The 23,602-nt window shown below is 34.1% G+C and overlaps 1 protein-coding gene across 10 annotated transcripts in view; it reads right to left on the minus strand.

Annotated features, from left to right (window-relative positions):
- The window catches only part of KIF1B (kinesin family member 1B), a 193,135-nt gene that overhangs the window by 55,689 nt on the left and 113,844 nt on the right, over positions 1-23,602 (minus strand). For 7 of the 10 annotated variants that reach the window (XM_031962885.1, XM_031962881.1, XM_031962884.1 and 4 more), the window contains 6 exons: positions 17,276-17,369; positions 14,197-14,345; positions 13,189-13,367; positions 11,654-11,791; positions 10,506-10,754; positions 4,716-4,834 (listed from right to left, as the gene is read on the minus strand). In XM_031962885.1, coding sequence (XP_031818745.1) covers positions 4,716-4,834; positions 10,506-10,754; positions 11,654-11,791; positions 13,189-13,367; positions 14,197-14,345; positions 17,276-17,369 — 928 coding nt within the window. The remainder of the gene's footprint in view (positions 1-4,715; positions 4,835-10,505; positions 10,755-11,653; positions 11,792-13,188; positions 13,368-14,196; positions 14,346-17,275; positions 17,370-23,602) is intronic. The other 3 variants (XM_031962888.1, XM_031962887.1, XM_031962886.1) reach the window with 1 other exon arrangement.

The following is a 23,602-nucleotide window of genomic DNA, read 5'->3' on the forward strand; positions in this document are numbered from 1 at the left end:
TTCTTTTCCTTCCCCCCTCCTCCCAAACTGGGACATTTATCCTTTATCCAGTGGTTTCATTTTCTTTCAAATTTTCCATGACCTTTCAACAATAACTGATAATGGCTCAGAAAGTACATAGTACATTTCTCTGTACCCCAGGATGTAATTCATCTGAGCCAAGTGATTTGAACATTTCTAGATGAGCTAGGTTCTCTCTACTATCATATTTTCCTTTTTAGTCTAAATACCATTCTCCAAAGTAGAGAAAACAGAAACTTTGAGTTGAGTACCTCTGTGTTTCTCTACCATTACTTTCTTCCCATTCAGCAAGTAGTCCCCAGCTCTTTGATTTTTTTCTTCTCCCCATAACTAAAAAACAAATTACTCTTGTCATACTTGGCTTTCTTTGCTACCTCAGCTCATTCTGAGTTTTATTACTCCTATGGGCAATTTCTATTTACTCTAGTTAGATCAGGGCTACACACAAATGGATGTGAATGAACTAAATTCTACCTGGGCTTCTTGAGAGCAAGGAATGTCATTGTTTATTTTTGTATTCTCATACTTTTTATGAACACAATTATGTAGTGTTTGTATGACTGATGACTTACTATTCTTCTTTGAAAGTAATCAGGGTTAATTGACTTGCCTAGCATCCCCACGGCAAGTTAAGTAAGTATCTGAGGCTGGATTTAACTCAGTTCCTTTTGACTCTGGGACAGGGGCTTTTCTTTAATGAGAATCCCTTCCTTCTATGGCACATACAAGTAATCATTCAACTTTTTGTTTTAAAGTCTCTAAGAAAATAGGAATTTATTATGTCTAGGGCAGTCCGTTTCATTTATGGATAACCCTGATTATTACCAAGTTTTCTCTTACATCAAGTCTAAATCTGCATCTGTAATTTCATCCATTTCTCCAAAATGGAAAAGCAGAACAATTCTAATCCTTCTTCTACTTATCCCTTCAAAACTTAGAAACAGCTATATCCTTCCACTAGGAATTAGCTCCACCAAGTTCAATATTCTTGGTTCCTTCAATCTTAATATGATAAAAAATTTGAAAAATTTCAGCATCTAATTACTCTATTCTGGAGATCAATCAGACTGATGCTGTCCTTCCTAAAACATAGCTCCCAGAACCAAATGCTTCTCATTTTGTCTAATCAGAGCAAAGGTCAGAACTATCAACCATTTTCTTGATTCAACGTGAATATGCTTTTTTTAATGCCAGCTGAGATCACATCATAGCTTTCTTGAATGCCATATCACACTTGTGACTCATAATAAATTTGTAGTCCATCAAAACTCTCAGATCTTTTTAAGACACATTGCTATAGACATAATTCCCTTATCTTTAACTTGTGAAATTTCTTTTGAGACCTATGCATAAGATTTTATACTGGTTCTTATTAAATTTCATCTTATTGTCAGCCAATATTTTTGCATCACAACTTCATCCTCCAATGTACTAGTGCTCCATTCAAGCTTTGTCTCATGTAGGCCTTCACCCAAGTCACTGATATAAAATATTAAATAGCAGAGGGTGAAGAATAGATCCCTGGATTACTGCACTGAAGATTTACTTCCAAAGGAGACAATGAATCATTAATGACAACTCTTTAGAGTTTGGCCATCAAACCACTTTTGGATTTACTTAACAGTGCTATCATTCAATGCATTTATCTGAATAGCCTAAGAGATTGGACCAAATATTTTCTAAAATCTCATTAAGCTATATCTATGCATGGAACAGCTAGGTAGTACAGTGGATAGTGCTGGGCCTAGAATCATCTTCCTCAAATCCAGCCTCAGACACTTATTAGCGGGGTCACTTAACTCTGCTTACTCATTTACTCATCTGTCAAATGAGCTGGAGAAGGCAATGGCAAAGCACAAATCTGTTTGTCAGTACACCAAATGGAGTCATGAAAAGTCGTACATAACTGAAATGACTGAATAATAAGTATCTATGCAGTTCCCCAATTTACCAGTCTAGTAACTTTGCCAAAAAAGGAAATGAGGTTATGCTGGCATAATTTATTTAATGCAACTCTGTTGGCTTTTTATGTCCATCACTTCTTTCTTAGCTATGCATTAGCCAACACTTCAATATGATAAAAATCAAAGTCAAATTCATTGAATGGACTATCAGTTGTTAAGGATGATACGTCCAAATAAAGTTCATTTGAAGAAACTTGAATATGTTTGTATGCTTGATAGAGGAAGACTGAAGCTTAAAAAGAGTGAATGGAAAATAATTATAAAAGTAATCTGCCAAAGATATAGGAAGGAATAGGATCAAATATAAAAGTAGAGGCCTTGGTGAAAGGAATAGCCATCTTTCATCAGTGATGGTTTTAAGTGATAAAATTTAGAATAGGGGAAAAGAAAAAAGTTCCTAGTTTAAAATTTTCTAATGTCTTAGAAAACAAAAAGGCAGGTTCCTCAAGAATAAGAGAAATGAAGAGGGAATGATGTAGAAGACCAGAGGAAAGAAGTAAAGGTTTGGAAGAGCACAGAGATTCAATTAGGGAAGAATAAAAGGCAGCAAGAACCCAGTAGAGAGTAGATAAATTATTAATGAATTTAGGGAGGAGGACCTGGAGAAGCTATGAAAGCAGCAGATGGGGAATAATTTACTGGCAGCTATTTTCTAAGGCATGGGTGAATGTGTGCCTGTACTAGTGCACAAGCAGGCAAATGTGCTTTCTCCTTCCTTTTCAGTTTAAGGACAGTCTAATTAGATTCCAGGTAAATACTTCCCATCATTCTTATATAAGCAAGTGTCCAGATAGCCAAATCTCATTCTAAAACCACCTTTTTTTAGGGAGTCAGGGAGGGGCAGCTATGCCTTTCGGATTTGAAGCCTGCTCCCTCAATTATTCATAAGTAATGAAAATACCACACCTGTATCCTTAAGTCTTTACTTTCTTTGGAAGATTACATAATCCTATGCAAAGGCTATTGTGCTTTCAGCTTCACATAAAAAAACGTATTTCTATGGTTTAGTTATTTTACTACAACACTGTAGAATGGTAGCAGATTAGTATAGTATAATTGTCTGGCACCACTATTATCAAAGATGAGAAGAGGTCATTATAAATCTGATAAACCTATTCCACCTTATGTCAGTTCATCATCATCCTTCTAGTTTCATTTAGAAACACTTTTCAGATGGCTGGCCTTAATTGGGTTTCATTCTAAGCCATCAATAGATTCATGTCCCCTACTACCTTTACTTTTATTCTTAAGTGTTTCCTATTTTTCAGAGTCCAAAGCTACTGGTTGAATGGGAACAATTGTAATTGTATACAGTATCATCTCATTTTTATCCTTTATTCTAATCAGGTAGTGATGATGAATTTTGCTATAAACCACTGTTAATCCAAAGGCACACAAGAAATTGATTGTGAAAATGGCTCCCACAATGGTCACAAGTTGTTGTCTATCAAGATATATTCAATTTCAATTTTTGTCAAGATTTTTGGTGTCTCCCACTATCCAATTCCTTTCCAGCTTTCTTATTGAAAAAATATTCAGAATATGTGTATGAGGCTTCTGAATCATTTACAAATCTCTTATATCTCATTTTTTAAAATGCCAAATCATTTTTCCTAGTATTTTAAAATGCTTTCCCCCAGCGTTACCCTTCAAACTAAAAATATTAAAGTATACAATGAAATGCTTTGGAGGGTTTTGTTACTGGTTCAGTTATTTCAGCTTTTTCTGACTCTTCATGACCTTAGTAAAGATATTTCCTTCTCTAGCTCATTCTATGTATGAGGAAACTGAGGCAAAGAGGGTTAAGTGACTTGCCCCAGATCATACAGCTAGTAAGTAGTGTCTAAGACTGGATTTGAACTCAGATCTTCCTATCTCCAGACTCGATGTTTTCTCCACTGTAACACTTTGGAGGGCTTTATTGAGCTCTTATATTTTCTCAATTTCAATCTCTACAACAAACATAAACTGTAATTATTCAATGGTAGTGTGTTGCTTAAGCTCAAATATCCCATGAAATTATTCTTGTTTTCTCTAGACACATAATGAAGACAATTATTGCAGTTCCATTACTCATAACCTGTGGATAACCCTTCCATTTAACTTCAGTTTCTTTATGCCTGATGATGTCATTTATATGACAAAAATCTTAATGCAATATGGTTTGGGCGTTTTAGTATTGTATAGACTCTGATTGTAGAATAGATTTCACATTTAGGGTACTGAAAATTAAATGACTGTGTATGTGGTCTAAAAACTGCATAACTGGCAGCCCCCTCTGCCTCCTCTTCAATTTCTATATGACCATTCTTTAAGCTCTAAATTTATGATACTCTGATCAAGGGCCATTGTGCCTTCTGTTTCTGATCTGTTGTCATATTAGACATGATCATGACAGGATGCGAGGACCTAGAGGCCAACTTTATGATGTAGATCCTCTCTTGTTATATATAGATAGACTGTAATCTGTCACTGGGACCACACTCTTTGCAGTTTGGGCGAAACTGAATTTTGCTTGCAGACCCTTTATAAATCTAAGGTCCATACTCAAATATGCGGGGCCATTGGAAATTTCACAGAGAAAATGTTTTTCATGAAGAACCATTTTTTTTAAGAAACAAAGATATCTGAAAAATTTTAAAATAATAACACTGAGGACTGTGTAATGATTTTTTGCTAAACATCAAATTAAAAAGTATAAAGCTATTTTATGAAATGGCATTTACTTACCTGCAATAGCTTGTACTGCCACACGCAGAAATCCCCGAACTTCTCCCTTCTCACTGACAATAGCCACTCTATGAATCAGGGGTACTGGGTATAACAGGTTACTCAGGTATACAAATGCCCTAGTTACAGAAGTAGAAAGACAAATATTATAGCCTTGACTACAGAGAAAATCCAGCATTTGGATTCATGGAATCTTCATGAAGTCTCTTGCTGACTTTTTTTTTTTTTTTAAATAAGGATCCCTCTCAAACTATACTGCACTGTTAGGTTGCTTCTAAATAGCTTCTAATGGGACAGTTGCTCATATGAACACAATCAAGTTCTTGGCAAAACATTTGCAAAAACTGAACTGCATCATTTCTTTCTCAATTATAACAGGTGGATGAGTAACAACTAAGAGCTAAATGAATTCTATGAAGTTTGTTAGGAGAAAAAACATCCATTTATGAACTTACTGGACTATGCACAAGTAACGGCATTAGATGATTTGATTTATATTCCTGCCCCCGCCCCAAATGGTTACAACAAAAAGCAGAGACATAAAAGACAAAGAAATGTGGCTGAGACTCAAAGTACAACTCAAGAAACCGATATTACTCAAAACAATGTCTATTAGCACTATGATAAAGAATTTATGTTAGGAAAAAAGAGTTTCTATCAGGAAAGAAAAGTGGCATATAGAAGAAACAGATAGAGAAGCAGAAAGCCTGTGCCGTCAGATTTTTCTGAATAAAATAGTTTGGGGGGACGTTGGGAGGGCATCAAGATAAAATTACCACAAAGAACAAAAAAGTTACTTCTCACGGGAATGTGTGTATGTTTCTGTGTGTATATACATACACACATGCTATCTCTGTCTATCTATCTCTCCCCTCCATACTCTCTAAATTATCAGGAAAAGAAAATAATCCCGTGTGGGGATTAAAATGTATAATTACAGACCTGATTTTTTTTTGAGACCTGATTTTTAATATCATAAATTAACTAGAATCCTCTCACATTTAGCTTCTTTCCTTTTCAATTAATTGGTAAAAATTATTTTTATTTAAAAAAAGCTTTGGTTGATGCAATTAAAAAAAAACAAGTCTGATATCAATTCAAAGTTTCAGATATTAGTTTGGATCAACAAATATTAGTCTTCTGATATAAAAGAAAAGCAGTAAGCATCTAAGAAATTAAATGACTACTTCATATGAAACATAATTCTCTAATCTGTCCTTTTGACCTTGGAATAAATAAATTGGAAACAAAGGCAACCCCCCCCACACATAAAATGGATATATAGAAATTTCAATTGCAAATTAACTAAACAATTAAAATAATAAAGTAAGCAAACTATATTACAGAAAAAGAAAAGGTTACTAAAGCTTTAAAACTACAAATGAAACAAATGTACATAAACAACAAAATAACTATAAATCTACAACAAAATAGAAAATATTTTCAGTCTGCTCCAAAGTACAGGCATTATTAAAATAGGGAGTATTTAACTCTGTGGTATAATTTAAAGTGATCTCAAAAAAAAAAAAAGTTAGATTAAATCCTAGGTCTTTTGAAGATGATTTCACACAAAATTAGCAACTGTGGATTACTTATTAAAAAGTCAATACAATTTAAAATCTGCTTAAACTGGGTACTGAATTATGTTTTTTTTTTTCCACCCATAAGGATGAAAGACAAAACATACCTCCAAAAGAGTATGCAGTCTGCCCTGACTCTTTATCTGAACACAAGACTTCAGCCCCCTCCTTTCTCTTAATCTCACGTAGGAGGGTATATAACTGACAGTAGGCCCCATTATAGAAAAGAAAGACAAAGGCACTGAGTCTAGATGGCTAAAGGCGGTACTTTATAAATGACATGAAAACATGTAATTGTAGAACAGGCAGGAACCTTTAACATTATCTATTCCAACCATAAAAAATGATCATCTAAAAACTGAAATCCCACCTTTTGAAAAAGGAAGATTACCTCTCAGATGGGCTAATGAACATGACTACAAAAATCACACAAGGTAAGGCCCTTCTTTAGTACCAATCATATTTTGCTACTGATAGATCTTTAACATTTAAACACATGAATCTGCCTCACAGTGATCTTGTAAAGATTACTTCTGACTAAAGACACCTGGAATCTCTATAGTGGTTATATCTCTGAGCACGGGAGTAGCAGAAGCTGTGATTGCAGTTACTGCGAACATATCATCTATATCTATATCAGGGCTTCTTAAATTTTTTTTCACTCATGACTTCTTTGTGCCCAAGAAATTTTAAGCAATCCCACATATATAGGTAGACAAAACAAGATATATAAATTAAACATTTTGTGATAATCATAATTTTGGAACCTCCACATTCAATTATGAGACCCCATATGAAGTTGTGACCCATAGTTTAAGAAGCTGGAATCTGGATATCTGAAGTTCTTTGGTATCAGGGGACACATTAGTGAAAAATGAACACTACAGACCAAATTCTTCTAATATTTTAAAGAACTTTTCATTCATCTTATTATGGAGTACCCTTAAACCTTGGCCAAGCAGACTGAAAGTGGAGGAGGGATGGTGGAGGCAAAACACATATTAGATGAAACAATGGCAAGTTAAAATGGAACAAGCACACCAGAACATAAAATGAATATAAAAAAATTTTACACCATTAAAAAAAAATTCCACATAACTAGTAATTTTTATAAAAGTACAGGATAACTGTTCATCATTAAAGAAGTCAGAATATAATCATCTTCACTGCAAACCTCCCCCTTTCCCAGAAACATTAATTACTTAATACTGTGTCCCAAATATTATTGAATGGTTCATGATATCCCAATATGTCTTAAGAGATGGCTAAAGGGACAAGCTCTTTTTATTTTCATACAAGGATTCAGTAAAAGGCAGCCAAAGCTGAAAATCAAATGCTACAAGCAGAATAACATGAGAAATTGAAATTTTAAGACTGAATAGTATTTTTAATTATAGCCTAAAAAGGATATATAATCTTTTTTTTTCTTATAGCTTTTTATTGATAGAACATATGCATGGGTAATTTTTTAATATTGAAGGAACATATAATCTTGTGAATCATTACAAAGGTAAAAAAAAGGAATCTACTCCTCCAATATATATGCAATGAAGACTTCACATTTTGAAAAAAAAATGGATGAAGATTACTTTTCTAAGACATTTAGCAATTTATTAAAGACAAAATGCAATGCTAGATGAAGAAAAAGTTTAATCTACACATAGAATCTCTGTTCAAAGACAGCAAGCATGGGACAAAAACACAGAGAGAAGATGTTTATTTCTCATTTTACTGATTTCTGAGATTTCTTTCTTGCTTTTTGGTTTTTCCAGCTGCTTCAAAATTAGTTCAAAGAAAAGCCCCACCAAGATGAGGCCCAAAACACTGCTCAAATGGGAAGGCACAGAATCAACTCTATTAATGGCCAAAGGAATAAAGCAGAAGCAAATGTTCTATACCTACTCAAATCAAATACAATAGTATTTGCATTGTAGTAAATGAATAGTAGTCAATGAAATTGCCTTCAACTAAGGAAAAGGGTCAATAAATTTCTGCCTTGAGATGGGTTGTAATCCAAGATGCCTCTTCCAGTATTGCCAAGCAGCAGTTTGATTGTTAGAGTAGAGAAATGGCCCATCACTGCTCAGAGTGAACTCAAAGGCAGCTTTAGGTAATGTAGGCTGACCTCTAATAATCAAGAAAGCTAAGGATCAGAAAAGTTATATCACTTGCCCACTGTCAATACAAGTTAGTGAGAGAGAAAAGAAAATTGTTACCTCTACTCTCAGGGCAGTGCTTTTTCCACCATAATGTGTTATGTAATATATTTGAATGAGACTTCACTACATGGCACATAAGAGAACCAGTTAGCAGTTGCAGGGAATGCACAGGAATCCCTGAGATGAAGGAGCTCAGATACAGTACTTCCTTCCAGCTGCTTCCAATATTTTTAGTATGAATTTTGCCATCAGCTAAGATCCTAAACATCTATTTCATAATAGGCTTTACAAGATTTTAAAGTTTATTTTGTTTATGCTCTTTTCTCACCTCACATATCATTAAGTCTGTTTCTCTGAAATTCTAAATATTATTTTCTTAGCTAAAAGCCAACAGGAAAGATGACAAGTGACTAAGAATACATATAATATCTCTTTACTTTACATTGGTTAATTTTCAGAAACAAATTTAAAAAGCTATTTCCCCTGCAGACCAGACACTGCCAGTATTATTTCCACTTAACATTTAAACGAAGTTCAAAAACTAGCACTCTTCATAGGTGTCTGATAAGATCATATAATCTTTAATATAGGGCTTTTTTTTAACCACCTAAATGCTATTCTCCCATTTTGCATCATTATCATCAGCAATTCACTTGATAAATTCCACTAAGCATATGACATTATACCAGCTGCTGTTTTCTTAAGAGTATAACAGGGTTTCCCATCTAACATTGATAGTACTGGTTAACAGCAAAATATAAAGTGGTTCCACTACCAACTACATGGTCACTTTAGTGCCCAGAAATATTGGGCAAATTTTCTGATCAATATGAACTTTCTGTTATATGACGCAATGCTGAGTCTAGAAGGAAATCACTTCATTATGGAAAGGATGGTTACAAATAAAAATGTTAGGAATGGAGTCCATGCAAAGGAAGTCTTCTGGAACATACAGATGTACAAACCATAGAAGAATGGAGTGACCATGTAGTACTAAACGATGACCTAAAGCAATAGCCGCAAAAATCATGCTTTCAGACTTTTAAGAACATGCACAGTTAATTCCTCAAGGAGAGGTTCTGTGTAAAAGGTATTTAATTTAGTCATGAAATAGAGAGAACTTTTTAAATTTCTAGCTTTCACTATTGAGAGGGAAAATGAATGCTGTTCCCATTTTTATATTTACTACACTTATTGCTGCCCACACCATTATAACTCTGGATTGATGTAGACTATCCAATTGTATCCTTCTTCTCTATTGATAAATATCCCTGAAGTAATTTCTTTACTGCAAATGGTGCCAAAAAGAATATCTGGGCTCCATTGAAATACTGCTGTGCATCAAAAAAAAAGGGATAATGATCCTATTTATATGAAAATATTTATAGCACCTATTTTTGTGGTGGCTAAAAATTGAAAATCAAAAAATTCCTCTAATCAATTGGGGAATGGCTAGGCAAGCTGTGGTATATGATTGTACTGGAATATTATTGTGCTGTACGAAATGACAAGCAGAATGCTTTCAAAAAACCTGGAAAGACTTGCATAAACTGATGCATGATGAAGTGAACAAAACCAGGAGAATGTTGTACACAGAAATAGCAATATTATTCAATGAAGAACTGTGAATGACATAGCTGTTCTCAGCAGTGCAATGATCCAAGACAGTCCCAAAAGACTAATGATGAAGCATATTATCCGCTTCCAGAGAAAGAACTGATAGTTGAATACAGACTGAAGCATGTTATTTTTCATTTTCTTTCATTTTTTTTCTTTTATACAAGTCTTGTTGTACAAAATGATTAATATGGGAATGTTTTACATAAAAAAAAAGAAATCCTGTCTGTGACCTCATAATTTCAATCTCCAACCATGGCTATGTTTACATATATATTATATAGACTCTTTCTAAGAGCCTTATTCTTTGGGGTACATGAAGTGAGCACACAAGAATTTTGAATGACTAACTCTGAATTTATTCATGTAGCACAGAGATGCTTATATAACAAGAGCTGGTCCCTTTATGCCTTTCTTACAATAACCTCACCAACCTTCCCACTAAAATGAACCAAGGGGATCGGTCGTAAAACGGGTCGTGCCCATCACTGAAGAGATCTGATCCCTCCTCCGTCCCTGCGTCAGAGCCAGTGTCATCCACGAATGCCTCATCATCAAAGTCCTCCATTTCATCTTGCTGCTCATCAGCCAGCTCAGTGATGTCGGAATCGGCCGTGGAAAAAGTGGGGGAAGGCGTACGGTCAGCAAGGCGCTCATTCACACAGCCGTGGAAAATAGGGGAGCTAGATATCAGGTAACGGAACATGTTGATTAACACAGCCAAGGAGAAAGGAATATTTGGTTAAACAGAAAGAAATGGGTGCCATCAGGAGGGAACCAGCTGTTGAATCAATCAAATAAATAGTATAAAAACAAAAAAATCAGGTAAGGGACAACTGAGAAAGGTAAAGCAATAGGTGGTTCTTAAAATTAAGAGAAAGCAAGAAAATACATGGCTAGGATCAGATAAATACTGGGTTTATTTACAGAGCTACAAGAAGCATTTGTATGATTCAATATGCAAAAAGAATCATACTCCTCCTAACCCATTAAGTAATCTAAAGGAAGAGGCTCAGAATAAAGGTTAAAAAGCAAGAAAAGGCTTTTAGTCTTCATTCAATACATTATAAAATACCAAGTATAGACAGACTGATATTCCAGATAAAACATTTACATGTTAGGGGCAACATGTCTGGCAAATTTTAACTCTTAAAAACCAACAAATTGTAAGAGTAGTAAATTTAAAAAATTACATTTTATTTCTAGAGCACGCTATGCTTCTACCATTTCTTTAATGCTTTTGAAAATGTCTTTCAATCATTATTTGTGCTACTAAAACACAAGTCAAATTCCAAACAAGAGTAAAAGCAAACCAGTTACCAATGAAAAGAATTTAATTCACTAATCTCAAGGCTATAAGGTTTATTAATGTTTCCTTGCTTCTCAATAAAATTCTAAACATCAAGAAGCCTTTGAGATCACAAAAAGGTAGTTTATTTTCATCAAGTCCTGATGCTAGCTACTATATGAAGAGAAAAGTAAGGCATTGAATGAAACCCTAAGGATACAAAATATACCACTGATCAAGAATAAAGTCACATGAGTTAATAACTAAAGTTAGCCAAGTCAAATAAATACATACCTTCCTACAAGTTTGAACCAATGGAACCGATCATAAAACGGGTCACTGCCAGTCATTGTTGCTTCTCCATCATCCTGGGCACTGGAAGCCATTTCTCCAGCTCTGTCATACATCTCTCGCATCAGTTCCAGCCTTTGTCTACAAAGCAGATAAATTATCAATAAGAGGCTATGAAACTTTTGCCCCTAAAATAGTCATAATCCTGTGTTTGTTGATATTCCTCTGTAGAAGTGAAGCTCTTGAGACCAAGGACTGCCTTTTTTTCCCCTCCACCTTTATATTTCTGCTCCCTATCCCATACCAGTCTAGCACTTTTCATACAGCTGGTTCTTAACAAAGGCTTGTTGAATTGGACTCCCGAGTTCAACTCAGTAATGATAAATTGCTACTAATACAGTGTCACTATTTATAAAAGAGCACATGTGACAGCAGGTTGTGGCAACTATTTTGGAAAGCAATAGAGAAACATTCAATAACAGCAAAAAGCCTTATCATACTTTTAACTCAATAATTCTAGTTTTAGGAATTTAACCAGAATTATCATAAAAAAGAAGGGAAAGGACCTATCCTTGCAAACAAACTCAAGCTACTCTATTTGTAATGGTAAAAAATTGAAAACAAATCATTTAGGAGAGCAGATAAATAAATTGTGGTACAACAATAGAAACAGAATATTACAAAGCCTTTATAGAAAAATAAAGCATGTAAAATAATGAAAGCTCTTCATGAGATAACACTGTGTGACATCAGCAGAACCAGAATTATTTCTATATTGATTGTAACTATATCTCCCTACATATGGTAGGGAAGGAGGGAGGGAGATTTTGACTTCTATTTCATATATTTTTATTGATAGTAAGTCTGTAACTTAACATTTTTAAAAAAATAAGTCAATGCAAAAAACAAATGGTCCATAAGCAAGAATATTCATTTTTCCAAAGTATGTATAAATGTAGAGAAAGAGCCAACAGTACCCAGTTTGGCTATCCGTCTCATAGGCTTAACAATCCATAACAGAAATGTGTTCTAGTTTATATATATATATATATATATATATATATATATATATATATATATAAATACTTCAGTAGTACTGAAATAAGAGATCTTCTTATCTTAGCCAAATGCATAGGTTTTTTCCATTTATCACTGACCTTCACTGAAAGGTCAGACTGTGGTTAAGGTTAAAAAAATGAAGTCCTTAGTGATGTCAGAAATACTGCATGTATACAAGCAACATGGAAAAGACTTTAAAAACAGCTTTCCTTCAGAGGGTAAATTTAAATTATGTTTGGTTAAAACTGTGCAAAGATCTTTGAAAACTAAAGTTATGATGTTTAAAAACAGATACAAATGGTGAAAGGTAATTTCAGAAAGACAAGGAAGTCAAAATATTCTGGAGGAAAGAAATGACCAAGAGAAGAAAGTAGTTTCCAGGGTATTAATTTGAAAAGTATAAACAGTTGGATTATGCCACTGTTATTTCTAAATTTACCAATTTTCAAAACAATATTCCTTCTATAGGGTTTTCATACTTGAGTTTTTCCAAAGACCAATAATGTGTTGCTCCATTTTTCAGATCCTGCACTTCCACAGCCACAACTGTACGAGGGAAAGGTCTATCATCCTGAGTTTTCTCCATCTCAGGGGGCAGCAGCTCAGGTGGCAAAGGGGAGTAGAGTGTATCAGTCAGCAGAACAAACTGGAACTGTACCTGAATTGAGAGGAAATATCACTTAAAAATTAAGGATAATATTGGCCTTTATTTAGTATTTCCTGAAAAGGTTTTTTAAATGTTATCTGGAAGGATAAGCAGAGGGCAAGGCTTTTAAAATTTTCCTAGTATGGGAATAGATTGAGGCTAAAATAAGTACTCAAACTGTTAATGAATGATGAGAAAATATATTTTCCTAATCTCAAGTTTTTTGCTTTAGAAGTTAATCATTGGGAATAACACAAATTTTCCAAGATAAGGCTATTTTCTTTTATAGGACATCTGAAACCTTAATTTGGAACCAAGTACAATTTTCTCTAAACTCAAAGTATAAGAATGTAACAGCAGTACTAATGAACTGTATCAAATTATTTTTGGCAGAAAAAGACCTAAAGAAGACAAGGTTAACTCATAGATATTAGATTAAAATACACTTGGAATTGTACTAATGAGATTTAAAGCGAGGGAAAAGTTGCTGAAAAAGGGTCACAGGACTTAGTAATGAATCAATAAAATGTATGTATGTCCACATGTATCTGTAGGAAACAGGAAGTCAATATGGTAAATGGACTTCTGTAAAAGTTTTTTTTTAGTTATTATATTTCTTTAGTACTAATCAACTCAGTTTTCTCAACTGCAATGTGAAGCAGCTAGACTAGATGACTTTTAAGGTCCTTTCTAAATTGAAAATTATTATTAAACTTAGGTAATGTATGTGTTTTGTAGTAATATGCAAGCGAATCAAAAAAAAAGTTATTTGTGTTATAGGCTGAAAGAAGGCATCTGGCATATAGCAAACATTGTTGAGTGATTTCAACACATCCCATACCTTCTTCTTCAACTCTACGCTGATAGCATTGGCTTCCTTCAGGTAAACTGCATTTCCCCAGAGCAGATCTCTTAAGGAGGTAAACTGGTGAAATTTCCATTTCCGAAATGCCCACTGTGCCAGTTCAAATTCATGTTGTGTCCAAGGGACTTGGGAGAAAGAAGGGATGACGGAGAGAAAACCAATAAACAAATCAGAATCAGTAAGTTTAATGATGATAAAAAAACTGAAATAGTAAATTACATATTTTTCTTCTCTAAAATTGTTTATATAAAATTCAGTAAGTTTACTAATTATTCTTTTATATTGAAGTTTTTATTTTCAAAACATATGCAAGAATAGTTTTTTCAACACTGATCCTTAAGGGAAAGGGACCTGTATGTGCACGAATGTTTGTGGCAGCCCTTTTTGTAGTGGCTAAAAACTGGAAACTGAATGGATGTCCATCAGTTGGAGAATGGTTGAATAAATTGTGGTATATGAAAATTATGGAATATTACTGTTCTGTAAGAAATGACCAACAGGATAATTTCAGAAAGGCCTGGAGAGACTTACATGAACTGATGCTGAGTGAAATGAGCAGGACCAGGAGATCACTATATACTTCAACAACAATACTATATGATGACCAGTTCTGATGGACCAGGCCATCCTCAGCAACGAGATCAACCAAATCATTTCTAATGGAGCAGTAATGAACTGAACTAGCTATGCCCAGAAAAAGAACTCTGGGAGATGACTAAAACCATTACATTGAATTCCCAATCCCTATATTTATGCACACCTGCATTTTTGATTTCCTTCACAAGCTAATTGTACAATATTTCAGAGTCTGATTCTTTTTCTACAGCAAAATAACGTTTTGGTCAGGTATACTTATTGTGTATCTAATTTATATTTTAATATATTTAACATCTACTGGTCATCCTGCCATCTAGGGGGGTGGGGGGGTTAAGAGGTGAAAAATTGGAACAAGAGGTTTGGCAATTGTTAATGCTGTAAAGTTACCCATGTATATATCCTGTAAATAAAAGGCTTAAAAAAAAAAAAAAAAAAAAAACACTGATCCTTGAAAAACCTTGGGTTCCAATTTTTCACCCTCTTCCTCTACCCCCTCTTCCCCAGATGGCATGTAATATGTTAAACATGATAAAAATATATATTAAATCCAAAATAGGCATATATATATATTTATACAATTATCTTGCTGCACAAGAAAAATCAGATCAAAAAGTAAAAAACAAAATGAGAATGAAAATAAAATTCAAAAAGAGTGAAATGCTATGATGTAATCCACTCTCAGTTCCCACAGTCCTCTCTCGGGGTATAGATGGCTGTCTTCATCACAAGACCATTGGAACAGGCCTGAATCATCTCACTGATGAAAAGAGCCATGTCCATCAGAATTGATCATAGTATAATCTTATTGTTGCCTCAATTTTGATTATATTAAGTTAAAAAGTTTTTGTACAAACAAAACTAATGCAGACAAGATTAGAAGGGAAGCAATAAACTGAGAAAACATTTTTACTTTCAAGGGTTCTGAGAAAGGGTTTCATATGATTAGAAATGGTTTCAATTTCTTCATCTGAAAATTGTCTGTTCATATCTTTTGACCATTCATCAACTGGAGAATAGCTTGAATTCTTATAAATTTGAGCCAATTCTCTATATATTTTAGGAATGAGGCTTTTATAATAATTAATTAAAGAACTAGTTAACTAAATATATTCCTAATATGCTATAAAAGAAATGTTTTTGTTCTTGTTCATTTGTTTCACTTGCGACTCCTTTAGGATTTTCCTGGCAGAGACACTGTAGTAGTTTGTCATTTATTTCTCCAGCTCCTTTTATAGATGAGCAAACTGAGGCAAATGAGGTTAAGTGACCTGCCTAGGGTCACCCAGCTAGCAAGTGTATAAGGCTACATTTGAACCCAAGAAGATTGAGTCTTTCTGTCTCTAGGCCTACCATGCTATGGACTGTGTCATCTAGTTACCAAACATAAAATAGCAGTTCACACCTTTTTTTTTTTTCTTAGAATCTAATTTCACTTCCTAAAACCCTGAAATTTCTGCATATCAGAGACAAGAGAGATGAATGCTAAATAAAGAATGAAAAGGGGTTTCAAAAGTAAAATTCCTCAAGAGACTTGATGATCATGGACAGCTATATTCTTTCTCCACCTGGGACATTCAGGCTGACCTTAGGCAAGGGGGTCTGAAAAAGCAGGGGAATCACAATTAGCAATTGTCTGAGATCCATTCAAAGAAAGGCTGAACCAGTTGCAAGCACTAGGTCTGGCATCTACTTGAATTCAAGCCTTTACTCGGCCACTTGCCAGCCTGTCACCAAGGAAAAGTCATTTAAGCTCTCAACTCTGGTTTTCTCACTAGAGATTATTTGTATATTATGGGGATCACTGTGGGAAAAGATTTTTTTATTAAACTGTAAAGCACAATTTAAATTAAGGCTTATTATCTCCATCCCCCTATTTATGGGATGTATTATAAAACACTTAAAAAAGAAATCTAGGAAGTCATCCTAAGTGGTGACTAAAGTACATTTACCATAATGAATTTAATCGCATTCTATGTAAAGAGCACTGATGGTTTCCTCCCCTCTCTTGCCATGATATGAATGAATGGTGCTAATTATGTAGAAAGGCAGTATGCAGGGACTCAAAGAAGCTGTGACCAGAATCAACTAAAAGCTCCCTCAAAAAATGCAGCCTTAGTTTCCAGAAAAGAAGGTCCATTAAATCACTACCTGGCTCAATGACATGGCAAACAAAGTCAAGGATGGCCATGGAGAACACTGTGTACATCATTAGTGAAAGGCAGCTCAATGGAATGGGGAGGATATTGGGACAAACGAAGCTCAAATGACACCCTAGACATTTCCTATTGGGAAGTCACATCTCTGTCTCACTTAATCCATAACCAAGAGCTGGCTCTGATGGCCTCAAAGATCCTTTCTATTCTCTAGGAGGCTGTGATGGAACAATTAACTAATAACCAACGAAAAATGAACTAGTAAAAATTTATACTCATGAGAGCTTTTGATCTAAAGAACTCACCTTCTTCCTCTTCCTCTTCCTCCTCAGTGGTTTCAGCAGTAAGTGAACGGGTCTCAACCTGCTTCTGTAGCGCCTGCAATTTACTTTCATAATCCTGAAGGAAGAGAAAGGAGATACCATGTAGGAGAGAGAGAGAGTGTGTGTGTGTGTGTGGAGGGATGGGGTGGAAAAAGAAAACCAGAGAATTGGAATAGAGAAAAAGAGAAATTATAGGAGGTGTGTAGGGAGAACAAAGAAAAAGAGGGAGGAATGAAAGACAGACAGACAGAGACTGGAGATGAAAACAAAGTTCAGAGAAAAAGCTTAAGAAGTACAAAACAGTAGGAAAAAACTAATACAAGGTATTCTCCTGGTGGTAACTCCAAAGAAATGTAACAATCTCTTTCAGTTTCCTCAAAGATCTAAGGACTTCTAAAATTGGGGAAATGAAATTGGCAGTAGCAGGGGAGAGGTTGGTCGAGTGGGCAGAGGAATAGTGCCCATAAAATATTAATTAATCTAAAATGGACTATAATATATTTTTTGAAGAATAAAATAACACTGGAAAAACATCACTATCACTCCTTATTACTAACATGGTTTTAATTAAATATTTCCTCTAATGGGGAAAATAAAAGTTATAGCCATTAAATCCTTTTATGTTTTAAAGTCAGAATGATCACCCATATGGCTTCTGTTTCTAGATGAGCATAAAATTTACAAATCTAGATTTTCACAGGAACCTTTTAAGAACTAAAATAATGTATACAATTCATTTACTTATTATGAGAAAGGTTATATTATTAACCACATTGGAATAATAATAGCTAACATTTACATTGTATTTTAAGAGTTGTAAAGTGTTTTATAATATCCTCACAATAACCTGGGAAGGTGGGCAGTACTACCAATCCCTATTTTACAGAAGAGAAAACTGAGGCAGACAGTTAAGTGACTGGCCCAGAATCAAATAGATAGTAAATATCTGAAACTGGATCTGAACTAAGATATTCCAGGTCTGGGGCTCTATTCAATTGTACCACCTACCAGGCTCTTTACCCTAAGAAACTAATATTAATAATAGCTGATATATCAATAAGTGCTTTAGAGTTTACTAAGCACTAGATGTACATTACTTGACCATAAATTTTAAGATAATCTGTTCTTCAAAATACTTTAAAGGAATAAAAGAGATTTCATTGTATTCTGTTTTGTGAAATATAAGAAAAGACATTAACGAGTTCAAATTTGTTGAATTTGTTGAAATAAAAATTCACTTTTTAGGTGGAGCCAGAATGAAAGAAATATTATCAAAGGCAGAGATAACAAGACATTAACGAGTTCAAATTTGTTGAATTTGTTGAAATAAAAATTCACTTTTTAGGTGGAGCCAGAATGAAAGAAATATTATCAAAGGCAGAGATAACAACACACACACACACAAATTTTAAATTCCTATCCCTCCATAGAAGTCTCAGAACAAAGAATAGATCATTTTCTAGATTGGATGGGAAGTAAGGTCCTTAATTTAAGTGTGTTTCTCATAACCACCATGTGGTAGATAACAAGTATAAAAACAGTCTACTGAAAAAAAAAAACAAACAAACAAACAAACCCTATTTGCATTAAAATAGAAGAGCTAAAGTATGTACGCAGCAGAATGAGAAATACTGATTCGTTTATTCTGATTATTCTCATTTCTAATATTGAGAATAGATTTTAACCAATTTCCTTTTAGAAGGTATCTAATTTTCAGAATATTGAGGTAGTCTAAAAAAAAAGTACTACTTTCTCATTAATCTAAGTACATTTTGTAAAAGCAAAAACAAGGTTAGATAAGAAAGATCCTCCTGAGAAAAAGTGTAACAATAGCATTCCAAAAGCAGCACAGCCCAGAACCTTCCTGTTTTTTAAGGTTTCATAGGTGTGGTCCATTAATGGAGATCCTTTTAAAGTCCAGAGAATTTCAGGGTTGGGCTGTTGGAGTGAGGGAGGGAAGGAAGCTAGCTTTTCAGAATCAAAAACATACTCTGTTTTGAAGACCATAACTAAAAGCAGACTTCATAAACTTTCATACTAAGGCTCCCCATGACAATGACAGGCAGAAAAGGAAAGAGTTTTAAAAGGGGATGTGTGGGTTGAACACATACTACTAGTTACAAGCATTTTCTGAAGTTCATTCTTTTTTTTTTTTTTTTTTTTTTTTTGTTTGTTAGTGAAAGCAGCAGTTATCAGGAGGTAAGGTTATAGCTCTACAAATAAAATTCATTTTATGATGATGGTGGGGGGTATGCAGTATAATATAGCAGAGAGAACAACAACAGCAAGAAAACCTGAATTTGGGAGCAACCACTAAATAACTAAGTGATTGTGAGAGGGTTGCTTAAAATTCTTTAAAGTTCAATTCCTATAAATATAAAATGAGGATAAAACATATTCCTGCTTAACAATGCTATTGTTTGGTTCCAACATGATAATGCACATGACAGGGCTTTGTGAATGGCAAAGAGCTTTAAAACCTAAAGTGTTTTAAAATGTTGTGTGTCCTACAATTGATATATTGGGTCCTTTGATGCTAGGATGGTGATAGTGGATGTTTTCCTATTCATTCATCAAGTACAGAAAATATTTCAATAATAAGCTTGGTTGAGTTATCATAATAGCTAGGATTTTTATAGCATCTACATGTCAAGAACTCTACTAAGCACTTTACAAATATTTCATTTGATCTTCACAACCCTGGAAGGTAGGTGCTATATTGTTCTTATTTTGCAGATGAGAAAGGGGATAAAGTGATAAAGGTAGAGTAACATGCCCAGGGTTCCACAATTAGAAGCTGGCTTCAGACTTGAGTTATCATAGCCAAGTTTCTATAAAATGTTCCAAATTGAGTTCTAGTTAAAGGGCTGTGATTATATCTATGTAGAAAATGGCCTCCATGATTCAACAGAAGAGTGAACGGATATTTCCACACATCTTATTAGTGGTCTGAGGCCCACAGAACTTAAAGAACCTTTGTAGGGTCCACAACTCAGAAATGATCAGTGGTTAGAGCTGAACACCGGGCACTCCACTGTGCTACCTCAGTCAATATGTTGGCTAAAATAGGACTAAATATGGCTAAAATAGGACTAAAATATGAAAGAAAAGCTGTCTTTAATATAAAGCAGTTTTCATAATGACTCACAAATTTGCTCTTAGTTTTTTATAAAAACCAGAAAAGTATATTCCCTTCCTAAAGTCTGTTTGACATCAATGAAACCTTACCATTTGATTTTGTTTGAAACTAATGGGAAATATAAACTGATTAGAGTACTGGATCCTCATCAGAAAAATACAAGTTCAAATTCAGACACTGATTAGTGATGTGATCCTGGATAAGTCATTTCATTGAAACCTCTTTTTCCTCATCTAAAAAATGGGGATGCTGGCATCTACCTTACTGGGTTGGGATGATTAAATAATACTCAAATGATATATCTGTAAAGCACTTTGCAAATGGCATAATGCTATATAAATACTAGTGATGATGATGATGAGATACTGTAATTTTTTTCATTCTAGATTCTTAATCTGAGTCTTGGGGGTGGGAAGTGCCTGCCTGTGAATGTGGCAAAAAACACAAACATATCTTCATTTTCATCAATTTCTAACAAAGGAGGAATGTGGGCCACAAACATTCTGAAAAGGAATCCTCAGATTCTGCCACACTGCAAAGGGAATTGATAACACAAAAAAGGTTAAGAATCTCCCATCTAGAGTGAAAAATATATATCACAAAAGATATATTTCAAAGTATGATAAAATTATCCATTAGCTGTTTTGGTTCACAAAGAAAGATCCTAGGCCATATTCTCAAGCTGACTCAGATGAACAACCTCAGAATGAATGCTTTATAAAAGCATAGTTCTAAATGTATTAGATATTTGTATCTTCTGAGAAACTGGGGAAGTTGAGAAATAAAATTAGATGGAAAACTACCTTACGAAAAATCGACAAACCAAAGAATAGAATAGGTTCTTTCTGATTAAATCCCACTGAGTAGTACTTATCTTGCCATTTTTAAAAGAAAAAAACATCGCCTATCAAGTGGCAGTTCTCAGCAACAGGCAATTGAGTGAGCCTGGTTTTCTAATGGAGAGTAGAAAATGAAGTGTGAAATAATCTCTAGGCTTTATGGATGAAATGTGGGGAGTTTAAACTGGCCCACCTGCTATAATATAATTTAATATAACAATATTCATTTATACTGGCAGATTGTAATCAACAGGTTGAAAAATCCAAAATTGAAACAAATTCCTACCAAAGCAGAAAATGTTATTTAAAAATACGGCTGAAATATAAGAAAACAAAGCTAAGCAAAAATATTTTATCCAATGAAGTTCGGTTTCCACTGGCATGAGCACTCGAAAACAAAATAGCCCTAAGCTATAAATGAAAAAATGAGAGCTTCATCTTTTTGTTCATGGGAAAAATACTTCTTAACTATAGTATTCTATAGAGAAGGTGCTCAGTCATTTTTAATTAAGAATACCTTTAAGATAGACTTTTGCTAGAAAGAAAAGCTAAGATCAATTGATTTAGTGAATTAATTTTGCACTGTAATACAGGATTCCATCTTTAATTCCAGATGTCCTGAAAATGGAGTCTCTCCCTCCCCCCCCACCCAAGTTAGACCACACAAGGCCATACTTTTATTTCACTCTCCCCTCATGGCAAAATGAGGAGTAGGTACCCACTTCTAAGAGACTTACAGAATTTACTGAAGGACCCTCTGTACCAATACAAACTATCTTTGCTTTTCTAGAGACTAAGTTTTTGCACTCCAGACATTTTTAAGTTAAGAAACATGGAAACAAATGGAAAAGTCCACAGGGTTTTTCTTTTTTATTGGAAGAAAAATTCAACACTTCCTTTTACAGTAAAATGGGAAGAAAAATTAACAAGAATTTCACATCCTAAAATGGTTCAAGACAAATATGTAAAGCAAATTTTATTATCTATAAGGGATGACAACATTAAATACATATTACCAAAATTATTATCAAAAGGCCCTCATTTTATCAGGCAATTTCCCTAGTTTGCATCGCTCCTAAGAAGGCTTCTTCCTTAAGAGAGATGAGGACAGAAGAAACCTCTTTGTACTGTCTTAAGGCAACTGAACAAATGACAAATAACAGACCTCAACATTCCATCACAGGGAGTTTGCATTGCATCACTTCCTGATAAGAAGAAACTTCAACAGGCCCCAAGTGTGAAAATTTCAGCATTATCACCCTTATCTAAAATATGAACAGTATGGTCACTTCAAGCCACTTCAATGTAATAAACAAATTCTAAGAAGCTGTACTATTAAGGACAAGTAAGTAGTAAAAGCATTTAAAGGAAAAAACACTTTGGTTGATAATTAAGTTAACAAAATATTGTTAATGAGGTTTCACCCTTTTTCTCTCTTAGTGATACATTTTGGTTTGCTTTGTGAAGTTATATTAGTTAGTAGGGCTCCCCTAGATTCCCATTATTGTCCATTAGGCATAGATGCCCATTATGGTCAACCACTATCTAGTTCCAAACCTAAGGGTTGTAGTTGTGTCCATTCACCATTATAATAGTATATAAAGTTCTGATTATCTTTTTTATTCCTCCAATATTTAGATTTAGAATTAAGATTAATATAACATTTAAGATGCTATTCAAATAATAAAATTGGGTTAAATGGAAAGTATCACATTTCAAAGTGTGAGGTGGATTAATAATTTCATCCAGAAATTCATTAGGTTTTTTATTAAGAAAGATATCTCTTCTGAAATGAGTTCCTAGAGGGCATCAATGCTATCAGCCCCAACTGCCAATTTTTGTGCACTAAAGGGCTACTTTAGAATTTTGAAGGTTGTTTTTTGACCAAGAAGGTAAGTAAAAAATAATTTCAGTGTGAATATAACTATATAACCAAATGTGACAGACACACATGAAATTCTTTGGAATACCGTTGTGCATATTATGATCTATAACTATAAAAGCAAATAGACTTTTTTTTTCCATTTTAACAATTTACCAAGTTATTTCCACCATCTACAAGAGAAAGGTAGCACAGACATAGGTTAAATATGCTACCATATATAAAAATCATATAACTATTCAATTGGAAATTAAGAGCAAAAAAGAATATTTTCTAGAGTTGGGGCTTGAGTAATTACTTTTCAGATTCTAATATGTATATATATTGCAGAAGTAGAAGAGTGAGAACATATAAAAGGACAGGTTGGTTTCAATCACCTAAGAAAATAATGATAAGGGACAAAGACAGCCTATACCAAATGCACTGAAGTGACCTGAGGTAGTCTACCA

This window comes from Sarcophilus harrisii, chromosome 3, assembly GCF_902635505.1.
Source record: "Sarcophilus harrisii chromosome 3, mSarHar1.11, whole genome shotgun sequence".
Taxonomy (NCBI): domain Eukaryota; kingdom Metazoa; phylum Chordata; class Mammalia; order Dasyuromorphia; family Dasyuridae; genus Sarcophilus; species Sarcophilus harrisii.